This window comes from Scyliorhinus torazame, chromosome 15, assembly GCF_047496885.1.
Source record: "Scyliorhinus torazame isolate Kashiwa2021f chromosome 15, sScyTor2.1, whole genome shotgun sequence".
Lineage (NCBI taxonomy): Eukaryota > Metazoa > Chordata > Chondrichthyes > Carcharhiniformes > Scyliorhinidae > Scyliorhinus > Scyliorhinus torazame.
In genome coordinates this window covers 170,289,903-170,307,636 of record NC_092721.1, presented here as the reverse complement: position 1 = coordinate 170,307,636, position 17,734 = coordinate 170,289,903, and the positions used below count along the sequence as shown (strand labels likewise).

At 45.1% G+C, this 17,734-nt stretch overlaps 1 protein-coding gene across 1 annotated transcript in view; it reads right to left on the bottom strand.

The window, feature by feature from the left end:
• Positions 1-17,734, bottom strand: part of LOC140391979 (copper-transporting ATPase 2-like) — a 193,685-nt gene that overhangs the window by 115,033 nt on the left and 60,918 nt on the right. Inside the window, exons 3-7 of the mRNA XM_072477093.1 lie at positions 16,426-16,677; positions 6,624-6,787; positions 3,169-3,330; positions 2,051-2,127; positions 1,792-1,966 (exon numbers count right to left, since the gene is read on the bottom strand). Of these exons, the coding sequence (XP_072333194.1) occupies positions 1,792-1,966; positions 2,051-2,127; positions 3,169-3,330; positions 6,624-6,787; positions 16,426-16,677 (830 nt within the window). The remainder of the gene's footprint in view (positions 1-1,791; positions 1,967-2,050; positions 2,128-3,168; positions 3,331-6,623; positions 6,788-16,425; positions 16,678-17,734) is intronic.

Below are 17,734 nucleotides of genomic sequence, written 5' to 3'. Positions count from 1 at the left end.
CTCAAATATCATGGGCCCTTATTTTACTCAGCAGTCTCCCGTGAGGCACCTTATCAAAGGCCTTTTGGAAGTCAAGATAGATAACATCCATTGGCTCTCCTTGGTCTAACCTATTTGTTATCTCTTCAAAGAACTCTAACAGGTTTGTCAGGCATGACCTCCCCTTACTAAATCCATGCTGACTTGTCCTAATCCGACCCTGCACTTCCAAGAATTTAGAAATCTCATCCTTAACAATGGATTCTAGAATCTTGCCAACAACCGAGGTTAGTCTAATTGGCCTATAATTTTCCATCTTTTTCCTTGTTCCCTTCTTGAACAGGGGGGTTACAACAGCAATTTTCCAATCCTCTGGGACTTTCCCTGACTCCAGTGACTTTTGAAAGATCATAACTAACGCCTCCACTATTTCTTCAGCTATCTCCTTTAGAACTCCAGGATGTAGCCCATCTGGGCCCGGAGATTTATCAATTTTTAGACCTCTTAGTTTCTCTAGCACTTTCTCCTTTGTGATGGCTACCATATTCAACTCTGCCCCCGGACTTGTTGGGATATTACTCATGTCTTCTACTGTGAAGACTGACGCAAAGTACTTATTCGGTTCCTCAGCTATTTCCTTGTCTCCCATCACAAAATTACCAGCGTCATTTTGGAGCGGCCCAATGTCAACTTTTGCCTCCCGTTTGTTTTTAATGTATTTAAAGAAACTTTTACTATCATTCCTAATGTTACTGGCTAGCCTATCTTCAAATTTGATCCTCTCTTTCCTTATCTCTCTCTTTGTTATCCTCTGTTTGTTTTTGTAGCCTTCCCAATCTTCTGACTTCCCACTACTCTTTGCCACATTATAGGCTTTCTCTTTTGCTTTGATGCATTCCCTAACTTCCTTTGTCAGCCATAGCTGCCTAATTCCCCCTCTGATAACCTTTCTTTTCTTTGGGATGAACCTCTGTACTGTGTCCTCAATTACTCCCAGAAACTCCTGCCATTGCTGTTCTACTGTCTTTCCCACTAGGCTCTGCTCCCAGTCGATTTTCGTCAGTTCCTGCCTCATGCCCCTGTAGTTACCTTTATTTAACTGTAACACCTTTACATCTTATTCTACCTTCTTTCTTTCAAATTGGAGATTGAATTCGACCATATTATGATCACTGCCTCCTAAGTGCTCCCTTACTTTAAGATCTTTAATCAAGTCTGGCTCATTACATAACACTAAGTCCAGAATGGCCTGTTCCCTCGTGGGCTCCATCACAAGCTGTTCCAAAAAGCCCTCCTGTAAACATTCAATGAATTCCCTTTCCTTGGGTCCACTGGCAGTATTATTTACCCAGTCCACCTGCATATTAAAGTCCCTCATGATCACTGTGACCTTACCTTTCTGACATGCACTTTCTATTTTGTGGTGCATTTTGTGCCCCTGGTCCTGACCACTGTTAGGAGGCCTGTACATAACTCCCATTATGGTTTTTTTGCCTTTGTGGTTCCTCAACTCTACCCACACAGACTCCACATCATCTGACCCTATGTCGTTTAGTGCTATTGATTTAATTTCGTTCCTAATTAACAAGGCAACCCCGCCCCCTCTGCCCACCCCTCTGTCTTGTAGCTCAAGAGGTGAGAGTGCTACCAATTAAGCCACAGTTGACACCCTAATGTTAATTTAATGTTAATAACAATGCTCAACATGTTAATTTAGATTCAACTTGATTACACTTTGTACCAGTACTACAGCGAAATTATTTGATATTATAATTTACATTTTAAATAAAGTTTTTCCTGGTGTGTACTCACCTGAACAGGAGTACACAAAATAAAGAATACCAGATTCAGAATTGATAAACCTGGAATAATGTTTTGTTGAAGAGGAATGGAGCCACTGTGCTTGTTATCCATCACTATCATATATATCATTAGTGCAAGGACAGGGATGCCAAAAAGAAGGCTGAACAAGAAGGACCTCTTCCACCTAACACAGAGAAAAACATAAATATAATTATTTTTCATAAAAAACAATGTTTGCTATTTCTATTAAAAATATCGACAGGCTTACTGTTTTATTTCCTCTTTATGGTCCAGATTATGTACTGCTGTATCTCTTTTGGCTAAAGCAGCATGAAAGCCAAGATCCTATAATGGAAATTATACTTAGTAAATAAACAGTGAAGTGCAATCAGTGGCAGAGAATGCAAAAGGTTTATCTATGACTACACATCTTCCACAAGAGATTAAATTAATTTAAATCTATGAATAATAATTTACAGATTTTCATTTATTGTAATATACTGAGTGTGGTAAGATATTAATTTCCCCATGCAATTCCTCACAAAAAATAAGAATGTTCCATTAGAAAAGAAACTACTTGTGGTTTTAAGATGGCACAAATGAAAAGAGGTGAGAAAGCAATTAGAATTCAAATGGAGTTTGCACATTCTCCCGTGTCTGCGTGGGTTTCACCCCCACAACCCAAAGATGGGCAGGGTAGGTGGACTGGCCACGCTAAATTGTCCCTTAAATGGAAAAAAATAATTGGGTACCAATTTATATTTAAAAAATTAATATATTTGTTTCAAATGTGAAAAAAACGAATGGGGTGAGAGAAGAGGCTGTTCTAATTAAGGCTTCATTGCAGCTCAGTGTATTCCCATATTGTTCTACTAGTCCAGTCAAAATTAATTTGCTTTACAGATTCAGAAAGACAATCAAGAAAAAACATTGAATTTTAAGACACGAACAAATCATCCTGTGATTACCTTCAGCTATTCAGGATTGAACATATCTTGCATCATCAACTCAGCTGTCATTTAATCTGTTCCATCTTATCCGAGCTGTCCTTTTGTTTATTCCACCTCATCTGTGTCTACACTTGGTTAAAACCTTCCGTAACTTGGACTTTATTTCAATTCTGATGAAAAGTCATTGGGCGAGATCTTCTGGTTCTGCCGATGGCACACCCACACCACGGGTTTCCCCGTAGCGTGGGATGTAGTCAATGGAAAATCCCATTGACAGCGGCGGGACCAGAAGATCTCACCCATTGTTTCTCGATGCTGTCTGATCTATGGAGTATGTTCATCATTCTCGATACTGTCTGATCTATGGAGTATGTTCATCATTTTCTGTTTTTATTTCAGATTTCCAGCAACTGCTGTGTTTCACTTTTCAACATACCTCAATCATTCTGATGATATCACGTGGGCCCAGTACCTCTGGATCCAATTTAATGTGCGCCTTGTTGGTGGCGAGGGCTACTGACACATACAAGATGCCATTGATTCTCATTAACTTTGATTCAATATTGTGAACACAAGAGGCGCAAGTCATTCCTGTAATCTAAAGAAACAAGATCGTGTTGTAAGGAATAGGAACATCTTTGCATGAGAAAGACAATGCTTACATTGTTAATTACACATTCAGGATTAAAGCATGGGAACAAAATCATTAAGATAATCAGTCAAGAGCAGGAAAGAATCTCGGCACTATTTTGCAAGTTTATAAAAGTCTATACGAATGAAGGCACTGCTGTTGTGACCTCAGACAGCACAAGCAATATTTCATATCATTATTTGGAATTAATCTAGGCCAACAAATCCCATTAATGCTAATGTTTGTAGATGGAATTTTAATCCTATGCACACAGTTTGAACTCACTGGCATCGCCTTCAAAAGGATTGCTCAAGCGCGCAATAAGTCAATTCAATTGATCCATTAAAACAAATTACAAAGAAGGTGCAGTAATATGAATTATAAATGACTTATTTATAAAACATTCTGTTTCATAACAGGGTTACCATTCTCAGTTGTTAAGCATCAGAAATGTTTCAGTAATAAAGCGACAGACTCCCGTCAATAGTACAAGGCAATTAAATCATGTGCCTATTCACGGAGATCAGTAATTGTGACATTGGTTTTAAGCCCAGAAAACAAGTTGGATTTTTTATTGTGGTATTTCACCACAAACGGAATAGTGATTGTTCAGAATACCCACTTGCCATGGGTAAACCTCAGCTGCTGATGCTATACCGCCTGAACTTCTCAAGTATGGGAAACTGAAACTCCTACAACATCAGCATAAATTTCCCTTTCTGTGTCGGAGGGAGGGCAGTGCCCCAGGATAATAATAATCATTTATTATCACAAATAGGCTTACATTGCAATGAAGTTACTGTGAAAAGTCCCTAGTCGCCACATTCCAGCATCTGTTCGGGTACACAGAGGGAGAATTCAGAATCTCCAAATTACCTAACAGCATGTCTTTTGGGACTAGTGGGAGGAAACTTTAAAGAAACCTACGCAGACAATAGGAGAACGTGCAGACTCTGCATAGAAGTGACACAGCCAGGAATCGAACCTGGCGCTGTGAAGCCACAGTACTAACCACTGTGTTATCGTGCTGCCCTACATGCATAACGCAAAGATTGTGACCTTGTACAAGAACAAGAGTGAGCGTCGCAATTACAACAACTATCAAAGCAGCTCCCTGATGAACAATTTGGAAAAAACATTTGCACTGTGTTGGTCCCTGTCAGGCTGCAGATCCTGGCTGAATGCATCTATCCTGAATTCCAGTATGGCTCCAGAACTGGAAGATCTACAACTGACATGATCTTCTCAGTCCACAGCTGCAAGTGAAACGCCATGAACAAAGGAGACCACTATATATTGCCTACATCGATCTTACCAAGGCATTCGACCACGTGAGCAGAGACGGTTTATTTAAACTGCAGGAGAAAATTGGCTGCTCACTGAAACTGCTCACCATAAACTTCTCTTTCCACAACAACATGGCAGGTAAGGTCAGCTATGATCGGGCGCTTTGAGATCTGCAGTGGGGTCAAAACAGGTTGTGTTCCGGTAGCAATGCTTTGACATATTCTTCTCTTTGCTGCTGTCATATGCCTTCAGGCCATCTACTGAACATACCGGAACTGATGGAAAGCTATTCAACCTTACTCGCTAGAGATCCAAGACAAAGGCGCGCCAACTCCTTATCGGAGAGTTGCTCTACGCTGGCAATGCTGCATTAGCATTCCAAACAAGCAGCACCTTCAGCAGCAAATGAACACGATTGTAAAGAGTTTGATTTGACCATTAGCATCGGGAATATAAATATCATGGTCCAGGATGTTGCCGTACTGCCATTTATTGAAAATATGATGCTGGAGGTTGTTGGTAATTTCACATATCTAGGCAGCAGTGTCGACTGATGCTGAAATCAACACACAAATTACAAAGCTGCAGCTGTTATGTTCATAACAGAGTGTAGAATAACAGTAACGTGACTGAGAACACGAAACAGCAAGTCTACTAAGTCTGCAACCTCAGTGCACTCCTTTACAGTTGTGAGACCTGGACAATATTTGTTAAGCAGGAGAAAAGGATGACCAGTTTCCACATTCACTATCTCAGACATATCCTCGGTGTCTCTTGGAAGGACAAGGTCACCAACTTACACTGGAGCATGCTAATTCCACGGTATACACTCATTGCTAAGCTGATGACATCTGCACTGGCTTGGCCATGCTCATCAAATGGATGATGGCCATGTATTCAATGAGTTTTTACGGTGAACTGACCGCCAGATCACAACCTTCTGGGCATACCTCCACTATCGAGACACCATCAGGCGAGGTTTGAAGATGGGGTGGACATTGACACTGACAACTGGGAGATAATCACCGACTGCCATCACTTCAGAAGGCTGACTGTTTGGAAGGACACTGGAAGAGGAGAGCAGAGACAAAAGCTCAGCTGCCCAAGAAGAGGGCCCAGAGAATTGTGTACCTGCTCATCCCACTGTCTTCCACTGCACAAAATGTAGCAGAGACTGCCAGGTCAGATAATCTCTCATATGAAGAGAGATTGAGGAGTATAGGCCTGCACTCTATAGAATTTAGAAGAATGAGGGGAACTCAATTTGAAGTATATAAGATGATAAAAGCTATGGATAATGTAGGCATGGAGAGGATGCTTCTTCTTGTGGGGAATTCTAGAACGAGAGGTCATAGTCTCAGGGTAAGGGAAACAGCGATGAGGAGAAATTACTTCTCCCAAAGGGTCATGAACCTGTGGAATTCGCTACCCCAGATTGCGGTGGATGCTGGGACAGTGAGTAAATTTAAGGGGGTGTTAGACAGATTTTTTATTAGTTGAATGATTACGGAGGCAGGACGCTGGAGTTGAGGCCATGATGAGATCAGCCTGGATTATACTGAACAGTGGGGCAGTTTCAAGAGGCTAAATTGCCTACTCTTGCTCTTAGTTCTTATGTTCTAAGAAATAACTATTCTATCTAATTCCACCTTCCAACTCTTGGTCTGTAGCCCTGTAGGTAACAGCATCTCAAGCACAAATCTGGCGTTCTTGATTAATAAGGGGATCAGACATTATGGGGAGAAGGCAGGAGAATGGGGATGAGGAACATATCAGCCATGATAGAATGGCAGAGCAGACTCAATGGGCCAAATGGTCTAATTCTGCTCCTCAATCTTATTGTCCTGAGCCTCACAAGGTGATACTTAACAAAGAGTTGACCATCGTGGTGCAAACCATCAATGAACAAGGTGGAAGGCTGCCACCACCGCTCAGAATAGTTCAAGATAATTTATAACATGAAATATACTTACAATGAACTCCAACTCTCCAGCTGAAGAAACGTAATTTTCTATAACAGTAGCTCCAAAGCCTAAATCTATGATCAATTCTTCAATTCCATCAGGCTGGATGATGTCTGGATTATATTTGACTTCTGCCTTACCAGCCATGAGTGCGACCAGAACTGAATATATACCTAAAATCCAAAAGATATATTAGAAATATTATTCTGCAATTTATAGAAATATGGTTGGAAAATAAAACAAACTAAAAAAGAAGTCTGACAAACATTTTATATTCATGAAAGTAACATATGGTTTATGTAAAAATGTATGAAACCAAGTCCTTTCATTGTTAAGATTTATATCCTGTTCATGATTACTGGTGTCATGCCAAGAAGACGCGAGAGAAAATTTATATATATCCATAGCATCCTAGTTACTTTATAATTTAAAAATAGTGTATAATGGACAAAAGTGTTATACTGACCAAAGCCTGACTGGTTATGACTCACACAAAAGTCAATTCTAGCCTTCAGAAAACCACAACAACCTTATTATCTCTAAAGAGGCACTAATACTGGGGTCCTAGCCAATTTGTATGCCTCTTCCTTGGATCTAATACTATCTTCAACATCATAACCAACTCAACTCATGCCTCATTCCATCATAGTTCCCTTTATTTAGATCCAGGTTCCTAGTCCCAGAATGAACTTATGTGGAGGAATTTCTCCTCTACAGAATTGTTACTAATTTGATTTGTCTAATCTATCTGTAGATTGAAGTCTCTAATTACCTGTTTAATGCCATCCCCAACATCACCAAGACAGTTTGAGGTCTATATACAATCCCCACTAACGATTTTGCCCCTTGGTATTTCTCAGCTCTATCCATACAGATTCCACGGGCTGGATTCTCCGCCCCGTCACATTTCTGTTCCACCCCACCAACGGGATGCTCCGCTACACCGGCTGATCAATGGGGTTTCCCATTGTGGGGCAGCCCCACTCCGTCGGGAAACCCCAGGGCTGACGGAAAAACGGAGTATCCCGCAGGTGGAGAATCCAGCACCATATCATCGGAGTTAATGGGCTGGATTCTTCGGTCGCTGACGGCGAAATCGCATTCGGCCGGAGAATCTGAGTTCCCGACCAAATCGGGGGCGGCGATGCTTCGCCATTTCCAAAGCGAGTATGCCGCGCCACGTATCGACGGCCTCAGGACATGGCCTGAGGCGCGCCCCCGATGCTCCGCCCCCGACCGGCCGATGGGGCATGTGTGGTCTCACCCATCGGGAACTCAGTGTGGCGGCTGTGGACTCAGTCCAGCGCCGCCACAGTTGACGGAGGGCCAATCTGCGGGCAGTGGGGGGACATTATTCAGGGCTGAGGGCACTGTGTGTGTGTGTGGGGGGGGTCCAGCCGTAGGGGGGACTATTTCACGGGCCGGGTCCGTGAGCAGCCGCCGCTATGTACACAATAAAAGTAATAAATATTTACCTTACCCTACTCACCCGAGCAGCTGCTTCCTCTTGCATCGTGTTACTTTTGAATCTTGACGTCACCTGGAGGGGTGGATTCAAAAGGACTGGAGACCCTGTCGTCTCCTTGGTGGCAGGCTCCAGGGTGGCCTTCATCGCTTCCTCCTCCCTGATGGGGTATCAAAGGGCACAGAGCATGAAAGCAGCATGCTGCCTCCCCTTATGATGTGCATTCTGGGGACACACCTAGACGTAGTGGTAGACCACGAAGGGTCAAGAAGAGAGAGGATCACTGATTGGGTAGGGGGGGGGGGGGGTAGCTTGTGGCCACTATCTGTAGCTAGGGGTAATGGAAATGTCAAATGTTCACAATTAAAACATGTTACACTTGATACATGTGAAGCCTCTGTCACGTTCATCTTCACAGCAAACCTCTCTGCACTCCTATTGCCCTCCGCTTCCCCCGGGCACAGTGGTCCAAGATCAAACACTCCCGATGCAGACCCCATTCAGAGGGTAGGCGTGAGCACGTGTCCGCTGAAAGACAGGAGTCAGACTTTGGCATAGACTGAGGAGCACCAGAGATTTCCTCATAGTGAGTGATCATCACTCTCTTGCCTTGTATGGTGACCCACTGGCAGTGCCAACACAGGCCCATCACCCTGATGTGATGTTACACAGACCCTTGGAGGGTGGAACATGAGAGTCGGGGGGGGGGGGGGGGGGGGGGGGAGTCAGGGAATGGGGGGTGAAGGAAGGAGGGGAATGGGTGGGAAGGAAGGAGGGGAATGGGGTGAAGGGGGGGATTGGGGAAGGAGGAATTGTGGGGAAAGAAGGGATTGGGGAGTACAGGGATTGGGGGAAGGAGGGATTGAGGGAAGGTGGATTGGGTGGCAAGGAGGGGAATGGGGCGGAGTGGGGAATTGAGGAAAGGATGGAATGAGGAGCACCTCTCTGGTCATCTGGGCATGCCTGACCCTTGACGCCACCTGTCCTCGATTCTCCAGCTCCACACAGGGCTCATCCTACATCCCTTATGGTCCGCCTCCTCCTCCTCAGACGAGGCCACTTGCCGCTCTTCCTCCTCCTCCATGACGCCCTGTTGCTGTGTCAGGTTGTGAAGGGAACAGCAGCCCACCACAAAGCGGGAGACACACTGGGGAGTGTACTGCATTTTGAGCAGTCCAATGCATTGCTCAATGAGTGTACAGGTGGCAGCATGGGCCTCGTTGTATCGGGTCTCCGCCTCAGTCTCCGGCCTCCGCACTGGTGTCATCAGGAGGAGCTCAGCGGTTACCCCATATCCCCCAAGAGCCAACCCACCATCCTGGGTTCGAAGACACCGGAAATCTCCAAGTGTCCCAGGATCTAGCTGTCATGCATGTTCACTGGGAAGTGTGTATACACATTTGATTTGATTTGATTTATTGTCACATGTACCAAGGTACAGTGAAAAGTATTGTTCTGCATACAGTCCAGACAGATTGTTCTACACTTTAAAAAAAACATGGGACATACATAAATACACACAATGTAAATACATAGACAGGAATCGGGTGAAGCATACAGAGTTTAGTACTACTCATGAATGCTCCGGAGGTAGTGGTTGCACATGAGTTGAACGTTCAGGGAGTGGAATCCCTTCCTGATGCCCTGGTGCGCTCAAGGCGACATGCGTGCCAGCAATTACCCGCTGGACCTGGAGCATCCTGGCAATAGCAGGGAACCCTGCAGCCCAGGCATCTTGGTGGGCCTGGCTCAAAGTTGATAAAGTCTGATTCCCGGGCATACAGGTGAGCTGTAGCTTGGGAAATGCCGCACAAGTCCCCGCTCAAGCCCTGGAAAGAACCATTTGAATAGGAGTTCAGGGATGTGGTGACCTCTACTGCCACCGGAAGCGGGTGTCCTCCTCCTCCTCCACAAGGTGCCAAGTCCACAAGGATGTGGCACAGGTGCTGTACTGACTCTTTGTTGAGACAGAGTCTCTTGCAGCAAGACTGTCCCTCATCTCTTCGAAAGACCAACAACGCCTGTACATCTCTGGGTTCTTCCTCAGCCTGATGAGCAGTCGGGTCTTCGGGGTGTGAGGTGGCCCTTCACACATGAGATGCCACCTCCAGCCTCTGCCACTTTCTCCAGCAACTGCCTGCCTAGGCTGCCACCAGCACCGCGAGGGCAGCCTCTGCGGGACTGACAGTATCAGCCATATTGTTATATCTGTCAGGAGTTAGAGATGGAGAGAGACCGACAATCAGTTAGGGCTTCCACTCTGGGATCCACAAATCCCCCAAGCCTCCCCCACCCTTATGTGTCCCACCTTTTCTCAGAGTGCTATCCACCGAGCCAGTTGTACTGGAAAACTTTGCACTGCACATTCACTCCTGGCCACAGCAGGAGCCCCTAGACCACAGACCCCTATCAGGAACAGTAGTGATACCGTGTTCAGATGCCCTCCCTGATCCACGCACTTACCCTATGGTCGCTAGGATATCTCCGGTACTGTAGCCGAGCTCTTGAGCGTTTGATTGTTGGCTGCTGCCTCTGTGGTGCTGACACTTCTAGAGTTCAGGTAAACTATTCAGGCTTCAAAGTTTGATTGAAATGCGATGCAATAATCATCATCTGAGACATGGCACGTGCACCCACCAGAAGCCACTTGAGAATATTTTGTTTATTGAACAGTAACAAAGGTTTGAAAATCAACTACATAACATTCCACATATCGCACTAACCATTAAACAACAAGGAAACACCACCATTCCATATTGGTACCAATACAAAGCTACGGAAGCACATTTTCAGAAAGAAAAAAACACAGGGATCCGCTGTCGGAATTCTCCATTGCACAGGCAGCGCACCAACGCCCGGGGATTTCCCGACGGCGAGGGGCTGCCGACAATGGGAAACCCCATTGGCCGGCTGGTGGGACAGAGAATCCCGATATCACCCCTCGCCGGCTCGTCAACAGAAATGGGGGATAAGCCTGAGAATGTGCTGTCATGTACAGAACTTTGTCGTGGAAATGATCTGCCCATCAATGTGTGACTAGTTCCATGTATCAGTGCCATTCTCCGTCCAGGAGCCACAGATGTGCAGGCCCTTCCATACGGCCCAATCTCACTAGAACCAAATCCTGGCATCCACATATTCCACTGGTGCCGGCTTTCCAAGGACCGGTGCAGACTCGATGGGCCGAATGGCCTCCTTCTGCACTGTAAATTCTATGATTCTGATTCAAATGCAGTTGAACATCCTTGACTTCCAGCATGTTTAACCCGCAGTGACATGCCAGTTACATGCAGCACTCACTGCACCAGTAACAAAAGCATCTGCAATGTGCAAAAGCATTTCTTCAATGGCGTCATCAGGTGGCCCATTTGGATCAATGTTGCACACCAGGCCCCACAGTATCTTCTTGCTTCAAACCAGATTGCCTTTTGGACTCATACATCCTCCTGAGCCCGGTGTTCCAGGACCCAGGTATCTTAGAAAAAATTGTCCTTTGTTCCAGCTACTATAAAACAAGGAAACAGCAACAGCAGCCTCCAGGCATTGGCAGCCACAAGCGGGAACCCGCAGCAAACACAACCTGCAGCTGTGAAGTGCTCTCACAACTAACAAGGCCAATTCCTCATTCGTAATAGCCTTATATAACCGGCTTGCAGTGGTTCGCATTGTTGCCTCACAGAGCCGAGGACCCAGGTTCGCTCCCGGCTCCCGGTCACTGTCTGTGCGGAGTCTGCACATTGTCCTTTGTCTACTTGGATCTCACCCCCACAACCTAAAAGATGTGCAAGATAGCTGGATTGCCACACTAAATTGCCCCTCAATTGGAAAAGAACGAATTGGGTACTCAACTTTATTTTTAAAAAAGCAATAACCTTCAGCTGTGAAGCTAGAGGCTCCTCACAGTCAAAGGGAGTTTCAGTGACCTTCAGCATATAACCAAGCACACTGCTTTGGCCTAGAAGTGCTTGGTAGGACAGACAGGCAGCAGCTGTAGTTGCCCATTATGGCTAACCACTAAAGATGGCTTGAAGGCCTCAGAGACAAAAAGCACCCCCCCCCCCCCCCCAAGAGCAACCCCAGACCTGAAACGCTTTAGCCCCATGACCAAGCCGTTCCCCCTGAGGGATCTCCTCATGGTGCCCTTGAGCTGCATGCCCAAAAATGGAAACGACTACTCACCTCCTCAGTTTCCCTCAACAGACATTGCGCAAGGAGTACTAAACAATGCCCGCGTGATTATAGCTGGGAAGCCGATTACTTCCCGGGAGGCTGTCGCATTCACTTCAATCTCGCCAATGAAATGGAAATGATTGCAAATGAGGGCTAATGCTATGCTCGCCATATTTAGGCATGATCCGGAATTCACACCCGGAGCGTGTCTTGATTTTGGCCTTTCCTGCTATTTAATCGCTGCACCCAGATGCGCAGCGGCCGCAACGTGGTGGTTTAATCGCGCCCATAAAGCTTAGCACGGTAGCACAGTGGGTAGCGCTGTTGCTTCACAGCGCCAGGGTAGCAAGTTTAACGTGGGTCACTGTCTGTATGGAGTCTGCACGTTCTCCCCGTGTCTGCGTGGGTTTCCTCCAGATGCTCCGGTTTCCTCCCACAAGTCCCGAAAGACGTGCTGTTAGGTAATTAATTTGGACATTCTGAATTCTCCCTCTGTATACCCAAAAAGGAGCCGGAATATGGCGACCAGGGGCTTTTCACAGTAACTTCATTGCAGTGTTAATGTAAGTCTACTTGTGACAATAAAGATTATTATTATTATTACAACACGTAAACAGACCCTTCAGCCTATCATGTCTGTGCCAGTGATCAAGCACCTATTTATTCTAATCCCATCTTCCAGCACTTGGTCTATAGTATCCTGTGCCGTATGCTACGGCATTTCAAGTGTTCCTCTAAATTAAATGAATGAAAATCGCTTATTGTCACAAGTAGGCTTCAAATGAAGTTACTGTGAAAAGCCCCTAGTCGCCACATTCCGGCGCCTGTTCGGGGAGGCTGTTACGAGAATTGAACTGTACTGCTGGCCTGCCTTGGTCTGCTTTCAAAGCCAGCGATTTAGCCCTGTACTAAACAGCCCCTAAATGTTGCAGATTAACGAGATTCCATCTAAAACAAACCAACAATAAAGCAACATAGTAACATAGAGTATATAATTAAAATGTATATATTATACATCAACATCATATAATTATGAAGATGTGTTTTTGAAGTACTTTGTAAAAATGCTATTTTATTTACTTGAGAGTAGGTTTCAGCCAAGCTCTCCATATGCCCTGGTGACAGAAAACTCAATGAAACCCCCTCCCCTCCAAACGCACAATTGTAATCACCTCTCTCTCCGTCCACCACACACACACACATGCACAAACACACATACAAGTTTGTGCACACATATACCTTCACAACCCTCCCCATACACACAGGCAAAACAGCCCCTCTTCCCAATCCCACTCTTAAGCAAATAACCCGGCCCCTTTTCAAAGAACAAAGAACAAAGAAATGTACAGCACAGGAACAGGCCCTTCGGCCCTCCAAGCCCGTGCCGACCATACTGCCCGACTAAACTACAATCTTCTACAACATCCATCTCTCCACTCAATCACTTAGGAATCCCTCTTCCCAAACCTATCCACCCCATCCCCTCATCCACACACCCAGTCCCTTTTAGCCCATCCCTTGCAAAGCAGAGTGCCTATCCTAAGGAAAGATCCTGTACAACAGGCAGACAGGAGCGGGAACGTGGAAAATTCTGAAGCCATCATTCACCTCCCTGTGTCAACTGCACGAATTCCCAGTTTATCCCACACTCTGGACACAGTCATATCATAGATCATATCATAGAATTAACAGTGCTGAAGGAGGCCAATCGGCACCGGCTCTTGGAAAGAGCACCCTACCCAAACCCACACCTCCACCCTATCCCCATTACCCAGTAACACCACCCAACATTAAGGGCAATTTTGGACACTAAGGACAATTTAGCATGGCCAATCCACCTAACCTGCACATCGTTGGACTGTGGGAGGAAACTGGAGGACCCGGAGAAAACCCACGCACACATGGGAAGAACGTGCAGACTCCGCACAGACAGTGACCCAAGCCGGGAATCGAACCTGGGACCCTGGAGCTGTGAAGCAATTGTGCTAACCACAATGCTACCGTGCTGCAATTGTCTGTGTCAAGTCGATGCACGGACATCCCAGGCCCACTCGGTACACACTGCTAAAAAAAAATTCTGAAGTCAAAGAGCACCTTGGGCTCACCATCCGCCTCGTGCTATTTGACAGAATAGTCTCACCAATGCCTGCAGGTTGGGCTGTCTCCTTTCCACACTCGCCATTGCTGCTTGGAGGAAGTGTTGCTCACAACCCCAAATGTGAGCTGTAAAAACCCCATCAGGAGGGTAACGATTCACAGTTTGAAAACTCCTACTCTATTAAATGATTTAGATCTAATATATTTCCTAGTTTAGACTCTGCTTGATTTAGTGAAGATGCTTCAATCTGATTGGCTGAAGCGTCTTGCTGTTTCTCGCTCTATTTTCTATCGAGAGCATCATGCATAATACAACATGTAGAATCCGCAGAATCGGAGCAGAAGGAGGCCATTCGACCCATTGAGTTTGCACCGCACCTCCGAAAGAGCACCCTACCTCAGCCCACTTTCCTGCCTCATCCTTGTAACCTAACCTGCACATCTTTGGATACACTAAGGGGCAATCTGCTCTAAAACCTGTGAGAATTTTGTCAGCAAATGTCTTCACAGTAAATGGCAAGCTCTCGCCTTCACAAACTAAAGCCATTTCAGAGCACATTTTAGAGTCAATCACTTTGCTTATTTAAAAAATAAATTTAAAGTATCCAATTCTTTTTTTCACATTATGGGGCAATTTAGTGTGGTCAGTCCACCTACGCTGCACATCATCATTTTGGGTTGTGCAGGGTGAGACCCACGCAGACATGGGGAGAATGTGCAAACTCCACATGGACAGTGACCCGGGGCCAGGATCGAACCAGGGTCCTCAGCGGCGTGACGCAGCGATGCTAACCACTGCACCACCATGCCGTCCAGAGTCAATAACATCTGGAGTCACGTATAGGCCAAACCAGTTAAGGATGGTAGATTTCCTTCCCTAAAGAACATTAGCGAACCAGTTGGGTTTTTACTGACAATCAACATTGGTTTCCTGATCATTAGACTTTTAATTCCAGTTTTTTTATTGAACCTGGGCCCCCAGGGCTTTCCCCTGGGTCTCTGGATTACTCGTCTAGTGACAGTATCACTACACCCATTGCCTCCCCCTACAAAATGATGTTGCATTGCAGGTAAATACGGCAACTAAATTCCCCAAAATCCAGCAAACATCAATGAAACATAGGAGCACCTAACCTGTTTGGTGATATTCTTTGAGGGATAATTGTTAATCAGGATGCTTGGAGAATGTGGTTGCTCTTCTTGCAATAGTCTCATAGGATATGCACTTACACCTTTTGTCGAGCCTCAACATATCTCAGCCAAAAGACAGCATACATTTTTGTTTTATAAATTTAGAGTATCCAATTATTTTTTCTCCAATCAAGGGGTAATTTAGCGTGGCTAAGCCACCTACTCTGCACATCTTTTTGGGTTGTGCAGGGTGAGACCCACGCAGACACGGGGAGAATGTGCAAACTCCACATGGACAGTGACCCAGGGCCGAGATCGAACCTGGGACCTCGGTGCTGTGAGGCCGCAGTGCTAACCACTGCACCACCATGCCGCCCTGAAAGACAGCATACTTGACAATGTAGCACTCCATCAGCTCCATACTTGGGTATTACCCAAGATTATGTAATTGTATTCTGGAGTGGAGCTCGAGCCACTAATCTCTGACAGTGACAACACAACCAAAGTTGCCAAATCTACCCAAGGGAAGTACAATGTGAAAGGTGTAACATGAATTTTGAGGTAAATATGCTTTATACCTAGCATGTTAGTTTCTTCTTCAGATGCAAAAGAAAAGTTTCTATAAGTATAGAATCTTTATGGTGCTGAAGATTTAGATTATATTTAAATTTATTGTCACATGTACCGAGGTACAGTGAAAAGTATTGTTCAGTGTACAATGTAGGCAGATTGTTCCATGCATGAAAAATAATAGGACACATGATAAATACACAATGTTAATACATAGACATAGACATCGGGTGAAGCATATGGAATACAGTGCTAAAAGGCCATTTACTGGCTCTCTGGAAGAGCATTCTACCTAGTTTCACTCCATAACCAACACATTCTATTTTGAACTGACTGGTATGAATGACTAATACAAGTGCAGCATAAAATATTACTCACCATCTTCTCTTTGAAGATTACTTTCAATATTTGTAACACAAGAGGCACACGTCATACCAGTAACCTTTAGGAAACACTTTGCTGTTGATGTTTCATTCTTTTGGTCATCTGGCTTGGGCCTGGGCGGTAGAAACGCGACTACATGAGCACTGGCAAGGTTTACTGTTTTCTTCCTTAGAGCAAGTGCTTCTTCTTTGCTATGTGTGGACTGCCTTGATGGCACACTTGAAGACTCACTCATGCTACCAACATCTATATTCCAGGGGGAAATAAATACCAAAATCAAAGACGAGCATTATTCTTCTTTCCCTCAAAATACTTTTATGATACGAAACATATGTGAATTTTCAGGAACAAGAATATGTCACAGATATTTGGCAAATTAATCTGAAGGTGAGTTTACAGCCCTGTCTTTGAGACAGGAACAGAGTGGTTTAGAATCATAGAATCCCCACAGTGCAGAAAGAGGCCATTCGACCCATCTGGTTTGCACCGACCCTTCGAATGAGCACTCCACCAATGTCCACTCCCCCGTCCAAACCGCCCTATCCCCATAACCAAACCTTCAAATCCCTGAATACTAAAGAGCAATTTTTCAATGGCAATCCACTTAACCTGCATATCTTTGAACTGTGGGAGGAAACTGGAGCACCCGGAGGAAACCCACGCAGACACAGGGAAAATGGACGGTCACTCAAGGCCGGAATTGAACCTGAGTCGCTGACACTGAGGCAGCAGTGCTAACCATTGTGCTTTATCTGGCATGAAATGTGTGCAGACCCATTTTCCACTCCATACCCACTAATCTCTGATTTTGAATGCATTAGTTTTGTTTCAGGGTCGGATGGATGCCTGTCTACAGACTCATGCAAAAGCCTCATTCATAATTGCTTATCGGAATTCTTGGACAATAGGACTACACTGCATTTTAACCGCCCATGAATGAGGAAGCCACCGTTGTGTCCAGAGGCTGAAAGAGGTCCACTGCCAGTAGGAAGAAGAGGCCCTCCAGGGAACTGCAAAACATTTCTTTTATAGGTTCAAGAAGAGGGAGCACTACTCCAGGCCCCAGAAGGAAAATTCTGAGTACCCATGTTCTGAACTTCTTCTTTCCCTCTCATAACATCCTCTCAAATCCTTCCAGCCAGATTGCGGCTGACGACTGCCTGTTCCAGTTACCAGATCGACAATTGGTTTATAAGTTTGTACAAGTGCATTATTTACTAACAGATCAGAGCTCTTCTCAAAAACTTTTTTACCACATTTGGGCATATCAAGGACTATTTTCAGGGAGCAATATCCTGTGGCC